This window comes from Melopsittacus undulatus, chromosome Z (assembly GCF_012275295.1).
Source record: "Melopsittacus undulatus isolate bMelUnd1 chromosome Z, bMelUnd1.mat.Z, whole genome shotgun sequence".
NCBI classification, from domain to species: Eukaryota; Metazoa; Chordata; class Aves; order Psittaciformes; family Psittaculidae; genus Melopsittacus; species Melopsittacus undulatus.
Window position 1 is genome coordinate 40,003,949 of NC_047557.1, and position 15,019 is coordinate 40,018,967.

Consider the following 15,019-nt stretch of genomic DNA (forward strand, 5'->3'; position numbering starts at 1 on the left):
CTCACAGAAATTTGATTAATAACTTACAATATCCATCAGGAAAGACAAAAAATCTAAATATTAAATAATTTCCCTACTCTGTAAATTTCCTTCAAAATATTGGATATAAGTGTGCTTTGCACTCTCAGCTCATTGACTTTCTTACTTCTCTGACTTTCTCTTACTTTTTGAAATAAACATACAATATGCATCCTATGATTTAACTGTAAGGAATGAAGTTTACTGCTTTAGGGTCCCTTCGAGCACAGAATCATGGAACAGTTGGGGTTGGAAAGGACCTTACGGTCATCTGCTTCCAAACCCCAAGCCATGGGCAGGAACACCTCACACTGGACAGTCTCAGTTTTCTCAGCCTGTCTTCATATGGGAGGTGCTGCAGTCCCCTTATCATCCTTGCGGTCATCCTCGGACTTGCTCCAACAGCTCCATTTCCTTCCTATGCTGAGGACACTGGAACTGTATGTATAAAGTACCCCAAGTGTGGCCTCATGAGAGCAGAGCAGAGGGGTAGGACCACCTCCTTTGACCTGCTGGTCCCACTCCATCCAGTGTGATGCAGCCCAGGATACAGCTAGTTTCTGGGCTGCGAGGGCACACTGAAGCCAGCTCATGTTGAGCTTCTTATCAACCAACACCACCAAATCCTCCACAGGGCTGCTCCGAATCTCTTCTCCACCCAACCAACAATGTGTCGGCGATTGCCCCAGCCTGAGTGTAGGACCTTGCATTTCGGATAGTTGAACTTCATTAGGTTGGCACTGGCCCACCTCTCGAGCATGTCAAGGCCCCTTCTGGATGGCATCCCTTACCTCCAGTGTATCAACTGAACCACGCAGCTTGGTGCCACCAACAAACTTGCTGAGGGGCAAGGAATCTACAGATTTTGTCTTCATTTTCACTGCCTATTTTTGTGGCTCTGCTACATAGCAACACTAAGACCATTTCTCTGTATTCAGCTGTATTCCCCTTCAACACAAAAAAGACAGGTTTCTCTGAATCCTCCATGGAGCTGATCAGCTCTGCCATATTTGAAGAATGATCCTCTCCTCCCATCTTGGTCCCTGTAGTGCTTCTCACTCTATTAAAGGCAGCTGTGCATGCCTGCTGGCAGACGCATTTGGAAAATGCCCGGTACTGGACAAATGAAGTTATTTTTTCATTAAAACTGGTGCTTTTTGCTGATGCTTGCTTACCTCATTATCTGACTCCACAAGCACTTGGTCATATTCACTAAGAGCTACTAGGAACATGATAGATGTGACGTTTTCAAAGCAATGTATCCATTTTCTTCTTTCTGATCGTTGGCCTCCTACATCCACCATTCTGCAAAATTAACATCCACATCAACTCCATGAACACCTTAACAGATAAACACACAAGCACACACACAGTGACAAAATTCAAGAATTTAGTTGAAAACAAAGTTCAGTTTGTTTTTCTAAATTTTTTTTTAATGGATATTTAATGGAATCTGTTCTAGGTAGAAAGCTTGCTGAAGAATATATTACTTTGAAGTCTGATGTGTTTTCTGTGTTTAGATTATTGTGGGTCTCAAACCCCTCAGATTTCTGAGATACAAAGGTTTCATGAGCTACGATTTGGCAGTGTATGCCTAGTGTATTCAGCTAAAACGTATGCGAACAGAATAGACTCAGTGGACTGCCATCTCCCCACCCCCCCTGCACTACCAGAATATAACTTCCTAACATGGTAAAGCTGCCCATTTTAAGAGGACAAATAAAATACAACATGTACCTACTAAAATTTTTAACAGACCAAATTAAAATGCAAATCTGCTCACATTCTATTCCCACCTCACCCTGTATCTCAGTGTAACTAAACACAGGTGTCTAACCTGCAACTGCAACTCCACAGTTATTTTTCAAACAACTGTACTTGCACTCAGGTAGGGTTATTTATCTGCTAAAGAACAATTTCTCTCTAGAAAGCAGCTACACAAGTGGAAGCGTTGTATTCCATAATGTACATTAATTAAAAGGATACATGACTGTATTTTATTATTATTATTCACTGTGAAATTTTGACATTACTGAAAGATGAACTGCAAGTTTTCAGAAGACAAACCTAATTGTCTTTCATTCTTTTAACATCTTTAGAATCAGCTCCTTGTTATATGTGGACAATTACATAAAAAAATAATGACAAAGCTCAAATTTTAAAAACATAGACTAATTTCTTTTTATGCCCTTTTAACCAATATCCTATACATGGGATTTATTATTAATGTAAAAAGAAACAGAATAAACTACCTGAAAATGACACTTTGTAAGTCGAATGGATATTCAATGATCCCTGTTGTTGGGACTCGAACTCTGAGCACATCTTGCTGAGTTGGCAGGTAGGTGGAATCTGCTATGCGGTCCAGGTCATTAAGATAGCTATAGACAGGGAGAAACAAAAAGGAATGCAAGACAGTGACACCATCATCTGACTGAGGAAAAGAGAAAGGAAAGGGAAAGGGGTTGTGGGGTAGGAAGAAGTGCAACAGAAATGTATTATTGGCATAAAAGAGGGGACAAAGTATAAAATGTGCTCCACCCCCTCTTTCTGTACACTCCCATAGCTTCAAGTAAATTCTATAGAAGGGGAGCATAATTATTACATTTTATTTTCAGTGATCGGTGTTGGGACTGGTCTTGTTTAATATCTTTGTTGTTGACATGGACAACAGAATTGAGTGTGCCCTCAGCAAGTTTGCCGATGACACCAAGCTGTGTGGTTCAGTTGATACGCTGGAGGGAAGGAATGCCATTCAGAGGGACCTTGACACGCTTGTGAGGTGGGCTGATGCCAACCTCATGAAGTTTAACCATGACAAGTGCAAGGTCCTACACCTGGGTTGGAACAATCCCAGGCACAGCTACAGGTTGGGCAAAGAAGAGATTCAGAGCAGCCCTGCGGAGAAGAACTTGGAGGTGTTGGTCAATGAGAAAATGAACATGAGCCAGCAGTGTGCACTCCCAGCCCAGAAAGCCAACTGTATCCTGGGCTGCATCAAAAGGAGCGTGACCAGCAGATCAAAGGAGGTGATCCTGCCCCTCTATTCTGCTCTCGTGAGACCTCACTTGGAGCATTGTGTGCAGTTCTGGTGTCCTAAACATAAAAAGGACATGGAACTGTTAGAACAAGTCCAGAGGAGGGCCACGAGGATGATCAGGGGACTGGAGCACCTCCCATATGAAGACAGGCTGAGAAAGTTGGGGCTGTTCAGCCTGGAGAAGAGAAGGCTGCATGGAGACCTCATAGCAGCCTTCCAGTATCTGAAGGGGGCCTACAGGGATGCTGGGGAGGGACTATTCATTAGGGACTGTAGTGACAGGACAAGGGGTCATGGGTTGAAACTTAAACAGCAGAGGTTTAGACTGGATATAAGGAAGAAATTCTTTACTGTGAGGATGGTGAGGTACCGGAATGGGTTGCCCAGGGAGGTAGTGAATGCTCCATCCCTGGCAGTGTTCAAGGCCAGGTTGGATGAAGCCTTGGGTGATATGGTTTAGTGTGAGGTGTCCCTGCCCATGGCAGGGGGGTTGGAACTAGATGATCTTCAGGTCCTTTCCACTCCTAACTATTCTATGATTCTATGATTCTGTAAGTTTGAAAATAGCTTTCACATGTATATTCACCAAAGATTCAAATTTTTCTTTATATAATTCTAGCCAATGTAGAGACAAATAATTTTATAAGATGTCTGAGGAATACAAAATCGCAGTTTTATTTGAATATGCAACATACTTCTTAATTGTTCTGCAGTGTCTACAGACATACAAGGACAGACAACCACACATCTTCCAGGGAACAGTAAGCTGCTATAGAATAGATCTCTGGCACCTGGAAGTCCTGCATTCACACTCAAACTTCTGATTAAGTTAATAAGCCTGTAATACATGACATACATGCCAGCTGGTTTAGTAAATAACCCCAAATTGCTTGTAAAGTTTCATCAACTACAACACAAAAATCTTCTGCTATTGCTTAGTGAAGGGTTTCAATCATACATCAATGGAGTACTGAAGATCTTACTTAATTCTCATAAAAGAGATGATTCAAAAAAAGAAGTGTACCAAGTGTGTTATAGCCTGTTTGGGTGCTGGAGCTGGACAAGCAGGGCTTTTTCAGCCTGGAGAAGAGAAAGCTCAGGGGAGACCTTGTAGCAGTCTTCCAGTACCTAAAGAGGGCCTATGAAAAATCTGGAGCGGGACTTTTTACAAGGGCCTGTAGTGACAGAACATGGGTAATAGTTTTAAACTGAAAGAGGGAAGATTTAGATTAGACATTAGTAAGAAATTCTTCACTATGAGGGTGGTGAGACACTGGAACATGTTGCTCAGAGAAGCTGTGGATTCCCCATCCCTGGAAGTATTCAAAGGCCAGGTTGGACAGGGCTTTGAGCAACCTGGTCTAGTGGAAGCTGTCCCTGCCCATGGCAAGGGAGCTGGAACTAGATGATCTGTAAGGTCCCTTTCAACTCAGACTGTCCTATGGTTCTATGATATCTTATTAAATTTGTGCACCAGGAAGCTTGGGCTCTCCCCATGGTAGGTATCTGAGAGAAACTGCCGCGAGACATGAAGTTCTTGGGCATTTGGTTACTTCCCAGCCCCAAAATGACCTACAGTCAGCCACTGAGAAGATAAATTAACCTACAGATAACCATTTACACAACCATTTTGTTGCATTCCTTTGGCAAGCTCCAGTTTTGTTCTTCTATGTGAGCCTGGTGACTGCACCTGTGCACAGCAGATATGTTACTAAGGTAACCTATAACATACATCTGACTGATTTTAGAAAGGCAGTAAAGCAAAGGGATAATAGTACACTGTTAAATCTCACTTGTGTCACTGGAAACCATTAATTGAGCAGATGAGTATTTTTTTTTTGTCCTAACACAAATCACTGATGCCACTAAGTTCCAGAAGCATTAATTTATCCTTAAAAATACTTACCTTTTCCTCATCCTCATTCAGTTCTGCTCAAGGAAGCTCACTCAGTTACTGAACAGCAACCTTCACCCTCACTTCACCGTTAGAATTTTACAGAGCCCATATAATCCATAGAAGACTACTTATATATCCTGAAGGAGTCCTGTTTCTTTCCCTAGATTTCTTCACTTAGAAATCAAAGAATGTTGGGCTCTCTAAGAATTAATGTCCTCAATTATACACTCACAGCCAAAATCAAGAAAGCAGTATCAAAACTAATAGTACCTCACAGAAAAAAATCCCCAAACCGAGATAGCATGCAGAAAATCCATTAAAATCTGACAGTGATGAATCATAACCAGAATCTACAGTCCATCAAAAGCAATTTAGAACACATCCTGCATTTTTCATTTTCAAATAATGACATTTAGCCCCACTACATTCCCTTCTAACTTAAAAGTTAATAAAAAAACTACTGTAACCATTTATTTAAATAAAAATGTCCCAGTTCTTTGTTGTGCAACCTTACTTTTAAATTTTTTATGATTGCTATTTTCATGCTGTGACCATACTGCAGATAGTTAATGAAATTCTGTTTAAGTAGAAAAAAAAAATTCTTTCAAGTTTTGATTTGTTGTGGTTTGATTGTTTTTTGTTTTGTTTTTTTAAGCAAAGACACTCCTCTTGAAAATTACTTGTGCTGGAATTCACATTTTAATGAAATTTGTGCATTGTTGCTCTGAAGCAAATGAGCAGGCATTTTCTGCTACTGACTTTAACAGTTCTGCAGATCAGATGCACTTTCTGTTACTGTTCGAGGATATGTAACTTCACATTCTGCTATCAACTTCAGTGGGATTAAACATGTTTCTGAAAATCAGACTGAAGGCTTTTTCTTCATCAGCAACACAAAGCTCCCTTCAAGATACTCTAAAATCATTAACACATTTCCATTAAAATTATTTGGGACAGTGAAGAAAGACTATTAAAATTGCTCAAATTAATCTACTTTATTTGATGGATACAGCCTGGGGTGTGGGAAGTCCATAAGCTCTCACAGGAAAGTAGGGTGGAGTTACTTCCTCCACTGACTTATTTGCAAGAGGATAGAGAAATTTATGAAGAGAACTTTATGAAGCCAGGGCTATGCGCAATGTCTCAAGTGAAAAGAAAAGATTTTCACTGAGTTTTTTGTACATCTGCTTATTAAATAAATGATTCACCATTGCTTTAAAGCAAGTACCGACAAACATATTGTTTGCCTGGGCAAATAAATCCCGTGCCTGTGCAAAAAAAAAAAAAAAAAAAAAAGCACATAAAAGATACACATGAGGTACTTCAGGATCAGTGCCAAACTCAAAATGTATGCACAAATACTGCGATCAGACTCTGCAATGGCACTAAATTTCCAGTGTATACGAGAACTGGCTATACGCGCACACTCTTGCAAGCAAACCACAAGACCCGTCATGAACATGAACTTCCACAAAAAGACTGCTGCTAACAACTGCCCAAAGCAGATGTTTCCTCAGCTTAGCAACTTCAAAATTTAAAACCATAATAATGATACCCGTATTGGAAATATCCTGGCACTGCTCCTGAGGGCCAATGCAAACGCAGGTAACCACCACCAGAATTACCATGGGGAGTTCAGCTGTACAGGTAGCAGCAACTTTACAGGCAAGCAGCAACCTTTAGGGGCAAGCCATAAAAGTCTCAACTATAGGGCATGCTAAGCATGCTGAGCATCTGCTAAGAAGTGTCTTAACTTCGACAAGACACACTGTAGCTATAAGGCCTCTCACCCAAACATTAACTACTCAGCTAGGCAAAAAATTACTAAAAAAAACAACCAAAAGATCACAAAAAAACCCCAAACAAAACCCACACAACACAAAACAAACAAAAAAACCCCCACACAACCCAAAACAAACAAGAAAACCACAAGAAAACACCAACACCAAAAAAAAAACCCCAAACCCAAAATACCCAAGAGAAACCACACAGACAAAAAACCCACCAGCCCAAATGAGCCAAACCACATAGATCTGAGCAAATTCTTATATAGTGCATACTAAGTTTAAAAACTTAATTTTGTAAGTTAGTTATGTAAAAATGGATTTTAGTGGCTACTGAGGTAATTTTCCCAGGGGTTGCTATAGCGACAGGCAGGCGGTGCATTACTGAGGCAATGAGCATGTAAGGTGCTGCTGGCACGGCCCTCTCCTGATGTCAGGAGAACTGCCACTGCCTTCCCAGCAGTATGCTTGTGATTTACATGCTGATCAGAAGCAGAGGAAGCCTTATGTTTCCCTGTCAGCACTGAGACAGAAGCATTTATTTTTAAGGTATTTCACATCACCTGAGACCTATGACAAGACCCAAGCCTGCATTCAGCTCTAGGGAAGCTGCCAGGCTATGGAGGTGCTGACACAGCCCTTGGAAAGGGAGCACATTTCAAAGGTATTGTTTGTGCAAATTTCAAACTAAACAGCAGGAATGGGATCATGGGAGTAGACTGACTGGCTCTGTACTTCCCTTTCTCATAGAAAAATCAAGTAAAGAGGTAAGACTCCTAGCCTTAACAAACAGACCAGAATTGTTTTAAACAATAACCTTCTTCAAGAGGTTAAATATAACTCCATCACCGTGAACAGGTTACTCAACATCCAGTCTTAATTCACTTCCAAAAGCTACCCCACCTAACAAAAACTGATGATCAAAACTTATTTGAATTTACCTTCTGGGAATGAGGTCTTAAAGCACCTTCAACATGAAAAAACATGGGGCAGGAACCTCAAACACCCTCCACTTAGCCATGAGTTACTATTTTCCAGCATCTTTGAGCCCAGATTTTTGTGGCAAGTAATCAGGTGATAAAGTAGGATTTTCTCAAGAATGATTCCATAAGAGGAATTTCTATAACTTCAAACTGTCTAGTGGAAAGCCTAATTAATCAAGAGAAGGCAGTATGGCATGGGCAGACAAAGGCAGAAAAGCTACAACCTTCATCCATCTAACATTTGCTTCCCTTTCAAAGGTTAAAAATTGGATTGTTCTGTTCATCAGTGTTGCCCAATAACTATTCCCAGACTCAGCAGGCAAAACTGATGTACCAAGATGCTGAATTCACTAGGACCTTAATAAACCCTGTGCTTAGAGGCAGTCTTCCTATGAGACCACATGAGCACAGACTGTCTTCGAAACTAACTGCTTAAGAGAAAGCCTCTGCCTGGCACCACACCAAGAAACACTTCTAGAGAAATCACTAAACAAACCCAAAAATGACAGAGGGGTTGGAACTAGATGATCTTCAGGTCTTTTCCAACTGTAACTATTCTAGGATTCTATGATTCTATGTTGAGATAGAGGTAGTTACTTGACACTGATAAAAGGGTCGGTCAGTCAGTCTAAAACAAGAAAAGATGACTTGTTAACAACCAGCCAGCAAACAAGACATTTTCTTGATCTGTATGGGGAGAACAAGAGTACAGGGGAAAACGGAAGGAACAAACCTCAAGAAACTACGAAAGTTTCCTGTTTAACATACAGCTTGTTGAAAGATTTCAGTGTAACCACAGCTATGAAATCAAGGCTTACCAGCAACACTTCATACGCAAAAGTTTTCACTGTATACAATCATGCATATGACAGATACCACATGGCTGACTTTTTCCAGGTATGATAGTAACCACAAACATTTACATCTTTTCAACCATAAAGCTTGCAGGTTTAATGTAAAAGAGAAAAAATATCCTTAAAGTCAGTATAGTTCGTAAGCAGCATGACCCTCTACAAAATGCTTTCATGGACATACAGACTCAGAAAGTGAAAATAAAATCCTAACCAAATTCTATGACTAAGGCTAATGATGCAAACAAATAATATATGGCATATCTCTGTCCTTTGCAGCCTGGCTGTTCTGGAATTGGTCTGGGCTACTCTCCATTCTGTTGTGGGGGTTGATGTGGTTTTGGGGAGGTTTCTTGCTTGTTTTGCAAAACTCTTAACTGGCTGATGAGACTACCCCAAAATTTGGCCATGTGCTGGAAAACGAGCTTTGAAAAGGAAAAGCCTTTTTCTACTTTTTTAAAAATGCATACTACTTGATTGTCTTTCAACTCCACATTTGCAAAATATTAAAGCTGCTGTAGCAGGATTTTTCCGACCTCACAGAACTGCCAGAGTAACTGACACAAGTGGCCTCTTTGCTAATGTGCAGCAGCAGCACAGTAAACTGAATCAATTTTTTGAGTACAAACATGAGCTGTAAACCAAACTAAGTGCAAATAAGTATTGGCCTCATTTTCAGAACTTCTCTGTAGGTTTGCATTTCTGAGCCTGTACACCATTGGTGTAAAGTCAAGGCATGTTTGCCAGTTTCCAGAACTATCTGATCTTAATGTAAAGTAAACAGAGTAAACCTAAGATCTTTGCAACGAGGTATGAAGAGGTCTGCACTGTATTATTTTTATCTTTATCCTACCCACATTCTACCTAGCTGTCTCTCTCAATTTCCTACATGGCTAAAAGCCAACCTTAGCAAACACTACAAATAAGTAAGTAATCAAATAAAAAATGCTTGTGCAATCTTTTCTTAATAGGAAATGTGGTTTAAGAATTATAGAAATATTAAAAATATGTTCATTAATGCATGAAAAAAAGGAACCTGGAAGAAATACATAGTGTATACTCCTTTATATAACCCCACTTCCCTTTCTGCATTTCCCTTGTTGTGTTGCATAATCTTCAGGTTTTTCTACAAGATGCATAGCTTTTGTATGCAGCAAACCTTGTCCTGTTTTCTTCAGACATGTATTTTATGTTTGGGAACTATATCTAAGGCATAAGATAAGGTTAGCATGGTTCTGCTGCTAGTATATGATCTTAACATTGAGACTTTTATTTGCTATTTTTATGTTACTGCAAAACTACATAAAAGCAGAATCTACCAGGTTGCAACTCAAACTGTCCCCAAGTACAGCTTTAGAACCTACAAGTACATTCTTACAAATGAAGAAAAAAAAATCAATGAACTGTATTATTTATTGAATAATGATGTTCTAATGTATCTTAGAGTATATTTATTATTGTCCCCAACAAATGACTATTACACAGATATTATATAGGCAGCTATTCATAATTTACTACACCAGCGTCAGCCACAGAGCAGGTTCCAATTTAGAACAGTATTAATCCTCCAGAACGGCTCAGAGACCCAGGATATCATAAGAATATTCTACAGCTTTACAAAGTGAAAGAATAAATGTTCTGATCACTAGAGGCAGTACCACCAAATAGAGTAAACTGCTACAGTATAAAAACTTGGCAGATTCATACAGTGATTCTTCCCCTTGGGTGCCACTAAGCACGTCATATTCAGCACACAGTAATTACACTGAAATGCACCTGTTTCAGAAGTGGAACCTGGAAGCAAAATGCTGTCTTTTTTTTAGGTATGAAGGAATTAATTTTCAGCTGAAGTTACAAAAAACTTTCACACTCTGAGTACTGTTATATAAAATTATTTGACGACCAAAGCGTTACAATTCATTCAATGGTTTCATGAAAGGTAGAATATGAACTCTGATGAGCAGACATTGTTCGGATTCATCTCTGTCTTCCATGTAAAAAATCAGTGATATTCTGAAGACATAAATATGAACTCTTACTTATGACAACATTAAGACTGTTGACTCCCCCTTCTTCAGACTTTGAAAAGCCATGACATAATCAGACTGTTGACTGGTAATCTGTTTACATTTGGGTTAAGGTCCTGACACCCTGTAGAGTACATACTGAATGATTTCATCTCACACAGCTATTACTTAAGGCAATCAGCAGCGTGGTGTTGATTTATAGCTGTCTCACATAGTAAATAATATCTTAGAGGGAAGTGGCTTAGTGGTAAGTAGGTGGCTTCGTCATCCCATAATTTATATGGGAAATGAATAATCTCTGCTTACCTGATGTGCTCTTGACTTTACCACACAGAAATCTAGAAATTGCTTTTAAGAATAACATTAACATCTGAACTTTGGAGCATTCAATTGCAAGGTAAGAGAATGGAATGCATTTGCTGAGCTGCTAAGTAGTTCAAATCAACCTGTAGGCTGCAGGAAGTTTTCTTTCTTAGACCCTGCCTTCACATCTTGTGATAAACACACATCTGATGGATTCTTTCAGGGTACTAGCAGTGGGTATAAAAACATCAAAAGCACAGCTAACAGTGACAAAGCAGGTCAACAGATGACAGAAAGTATAGAAACATACAGGGTATATTTAAAAACAGAATTTAGAAACTATAAAAAAAAACCCTCACAAAATACAGAGAAAAAGATTTAGGAAGCCAATGTGCTGAAAAAAAAAAAGAAAAGCAATATAGGAAACAGACTGAAAATACTACTACTATAAGAAGATGGGGAAAACTACTGGGAAGATCAGAATTTCATGCAAGAGACACATGAAGAACATGTGTGATATTGACACATATTTAAAAATACTGACACATTCTCACAAAGTATATTGACACATGTGCTTACAAGAGATCTGGTGGACAACAAACCATTTTGGTTTATCCATCAGGTCAGAATAAATTATCAAGACTCACAACATCAGTGGGCACAAGGGAGTTTATTCTAACTTACTGCCTTGTGAATCTCAGTAGTAACTTTTAAGCATTTTGTTTTCTTGCTTTTGGACAGGAATTACAGATAGAAAATTCTGTTTGGGTGTTTTCTTGCTAAACATACATACCATACTTTTGGAACAATGTTGCTTTAGTTTTGCTAATTCCTTTTACGGGAAAAAACCCTACCTGAAAGCATAAATATAAGGGAGGCCCTTCAAAAACTTATATATAGTGATTCACAATTCTCATTTAAAAGAGATTTTGCAGAAATCCATATTATGAACTATAACACATTAAAGTTACCAAATCTACAAAAACTCATGTGAGCCAAACAAGCTGAGCCTGAGAAGTAACCAGTTAACTAGTACATTTGCCTTTTGCAAGTCAATGACTGGCAATTTGCTTCTACAGCTTAGTGAATTATCTCCTACTACTTTTAATAAAAAAGATACACATGATGACAATTTCATTCGAACTAGGTCAAAACTATGGTATTCATCACAATCTGATCTGAAGTAGCATCAGATGACTATTTCCTACTTGGAAAGTAAGTAATTCTATTTTTATCCTCTAACACACACACAGAATGCCTATGCCTATTTCAACTTTAAAAACAGCATCACATTTTTCGTGGAAACAAAGTTAGGACCTACAAATCTAAGAAATCCAAAGTGCAAGACGAGCTTTGTTTCACTTTCCACTTAGGCTTGCTACTCATTTCAGTATGGAAACAATATAAATGTACATTGTCAGTAACTTGTTTCTTAAATTTTCACCTTTTATGCACCCTACAGTTTTTCACTTTATGTAATATTTATATTTGTTTTCTTAACACTAAAGAACAAAACACAGTATGGTACCTTTATGGGGAAAGTGAGAATCCAAACAGTTAAGAGAAATCCCACTGTGCTTTGCACTACTCTACACCAGTGCATGCATACAGAAATGATGAAAGTGATAGGTTGGGAAGCTAATGAGTTCAATTGGACTAAATCATAGAATCATAGAATAGTTAGGGTTGGAAAGGACCTCAAGATCATCTAGATCCAACCCGCTTGCTGTGGGCAGTGACACCTCAAACTAAACCATATCACCCAAGGCTTCGTACAACCTGGCCTTGAACACTGCCAGGGATGGAGCATTCACTACCTCCCTGGGCAACCCATTCCAGTACCACCACCCTAACAGTAAAGAATTTCTTCCTTATAGCCAATCTAAACCTCCCCTGTTTAAGTTTTAACCCATTACCCCTTGTCCTGTCACTATAGTCCCTAATGAATAGTCCCTCACCACCATCCTTATAGGCCCCCTTCAGACACTGGAAGGCTGCTATGAGGTCTCCATGCAGCCTTCTCTTCTCCAGACTGAACAGCCCCAACTTTCTCAGCCTGTCTTCATATGGGAGGTGCTCCAGTCCCCTGATCATCCTCGTGGGCCCTCCTCTGGACTTGTTCTAACAGTTCCATGTCCTTTTTATGTTGAGGACACCAGAACTGCACACAAAACTCCAAGTGAGGTCTCACGAGAGCAGAGTAGAGGGGCAGGATCACATCCTTTGACCTGCTGGTCACGCTCCTTTTGATGCAGCACAGAATATGGCTGGCTTTCTGGGCTGCAAGCGCACACTGAAGCCTGCTCATGTTCAGTTTCTCATTGACCAACACCCCTAAGTCCTTCTCCGCATGGCTGCTCTGAATCTCTTCTTTGCCCAACCTGTAGCTCTGCCTTGGATTCCTCTGACCCAGGTTTAGGACCTTGCACTTGGCACGGTTAAGTCCTGTGCTAGGGCAGAACCCTCAAACTACTCTGCACATAAATGTCACCCCAGACCTCTGATTTCCAGCTTGTATTTGTGAGTGTATGTCAAAGGACAGTAAGGGCTTGAACAGGTGTAACAAAAGAAAACATAACCATTGTAACTAATCATCCCTACTTAGCATCTTCAGATGATCACAGACTGACACCCTGCAAAAAACCTATGAACATAATCCTGAACTAGATGTACCCCTTCCCTGAAAGTGTCCTCTAAAAACAATTTAGTAAGTGTATATACAGGTATGTTTGTGCTGCATATGCATACAAACATGTAAACATATATAATTTAAGAAACTAAATGGTAAAAATTACTTTGTTAGAGAGAATGATACATTGTTTTTTGTAGCCACCATGTACTTACTATTTAGTTGAATCTGACAACTGATACTCCCGTCGTCTATCATAACACTCCTGAATTCCAGGGTCACTCCATAAGCTTCTTATTGCATCTACATAGGGATTCTCAAAAGTTGACACCTTCTCTACATCGACTTCTCGAACTAACTGTGCATGAGCCTAATTCAAAACAAACAAAACAGTAAGATTTATTTCATTTTCTATGTTTGCAGACAGCTCATATACAGTGAACGGGATTAACAGGACCAATTTTTCATACTGGCCATAGCACCAACATGTATACCCAGTTTGAAAAAGCAAGTACCACAAAGAAGGATGGGAAGATGGAAAAAAAATTACAACCTCTGTTCCTGAAATAAGCTAAAACAGAAAAACCCCTTCCTTTTTAATGTAAAGTATATAGATCTCAATATGCATCAGCATATTTATTTTTCATTCTAAAAGACACTGTTAAACAGAATACCTAACATCCATTCTACCAGTGAAACCACTTATTAGTGACGGAACCTGGGACACTAGAACAACATATAAATAGAAGAGACAGTAAACTTCCGAAATACTCAAAGATGGGTATTTTAGTAAAATTTGTATCCATGTGAATGAACTTAGTGACAGTGTAGGAAGAAAACATTATTGTTGATTTCTTGGGGAATACCTTAAAGACAATGATGAATGAATGAGAATAAATAAGAGTACTGAGTAAATTACAAATGAATGATGATGAAGTGTGTTCAAAGACAAACAGTGTTAAATATGATATTATGACAGAAAACAAAGTAATAAACTTAGGTTTTAAATAAAATATGGGTCCTTATTTCACACTATGCTTACCCCAATCAAATAATATTTAGGTTAGGTAGATGAAACTTTCATATTAAAACTTCTGTTTAATTAGGATAATTTTGAAGAAAACTTTAATTTTAAATTTTCAGGTACAATCTTAAGAGTATGTAAAACATGTTTTTTAAATGATGGCTAGTTAACCAGCACGACAGATTTAGAATCTGATGGTAGATAACAGAATGGGAAGGAGAGAAGGAATCTGCTTTTCAGAGAAATTGATAAAAAGATCTTAATATTAAGTGTAACCAAAGCTACCACTGAAGAAGAACAGCAGGATTATTAGAAATCGTCGCTAGTTTCAGTCTGCACTATAAATTACAGAGCTTCTTGAAAAGTAACATCTAAAATTAGGGGTTTCTAATAAGAAATAATCCCTAAGAAATCCAACACCTTCTAAATACTTAGAATATTGGTAAAGCCTGTGGAGTCAGAA

At 39.0% G+C, this 15,019-nt stretch overlaps 1 protein-coding gene across 1 annotated transcript in view; it reads right to left on the reverse strand.

Annotated features, from left to right (window-relative positions):
- Nucleotides 1-15,019, reverse strand: part of LOC101874778 (guanine nucleotide-binding protein G(q) subunit alpha) — a 128,332-nt gene that overhangs the window by 21,732 nt on the left and 91,581 nt on the right. The window contains exons 3-5 of the mRNA XM_034072632.1: nt 13,748-13,902; nt 2,271-2,399; nt 1,194-1,323 (exon numbers count right to left, since the gene is read on the reverse strand). Coding sequence (XP_033928523.1) covers nt 1,194-1,323; nt 2,271-2,399; nt 13,748-13,902 — 414 coding nt within the window. The remainder of the gene's footprint in view (nt 1-1,193; nt 1,324-2,270; nt 2,400-13,747; nt 13,903-15,019) is intronic.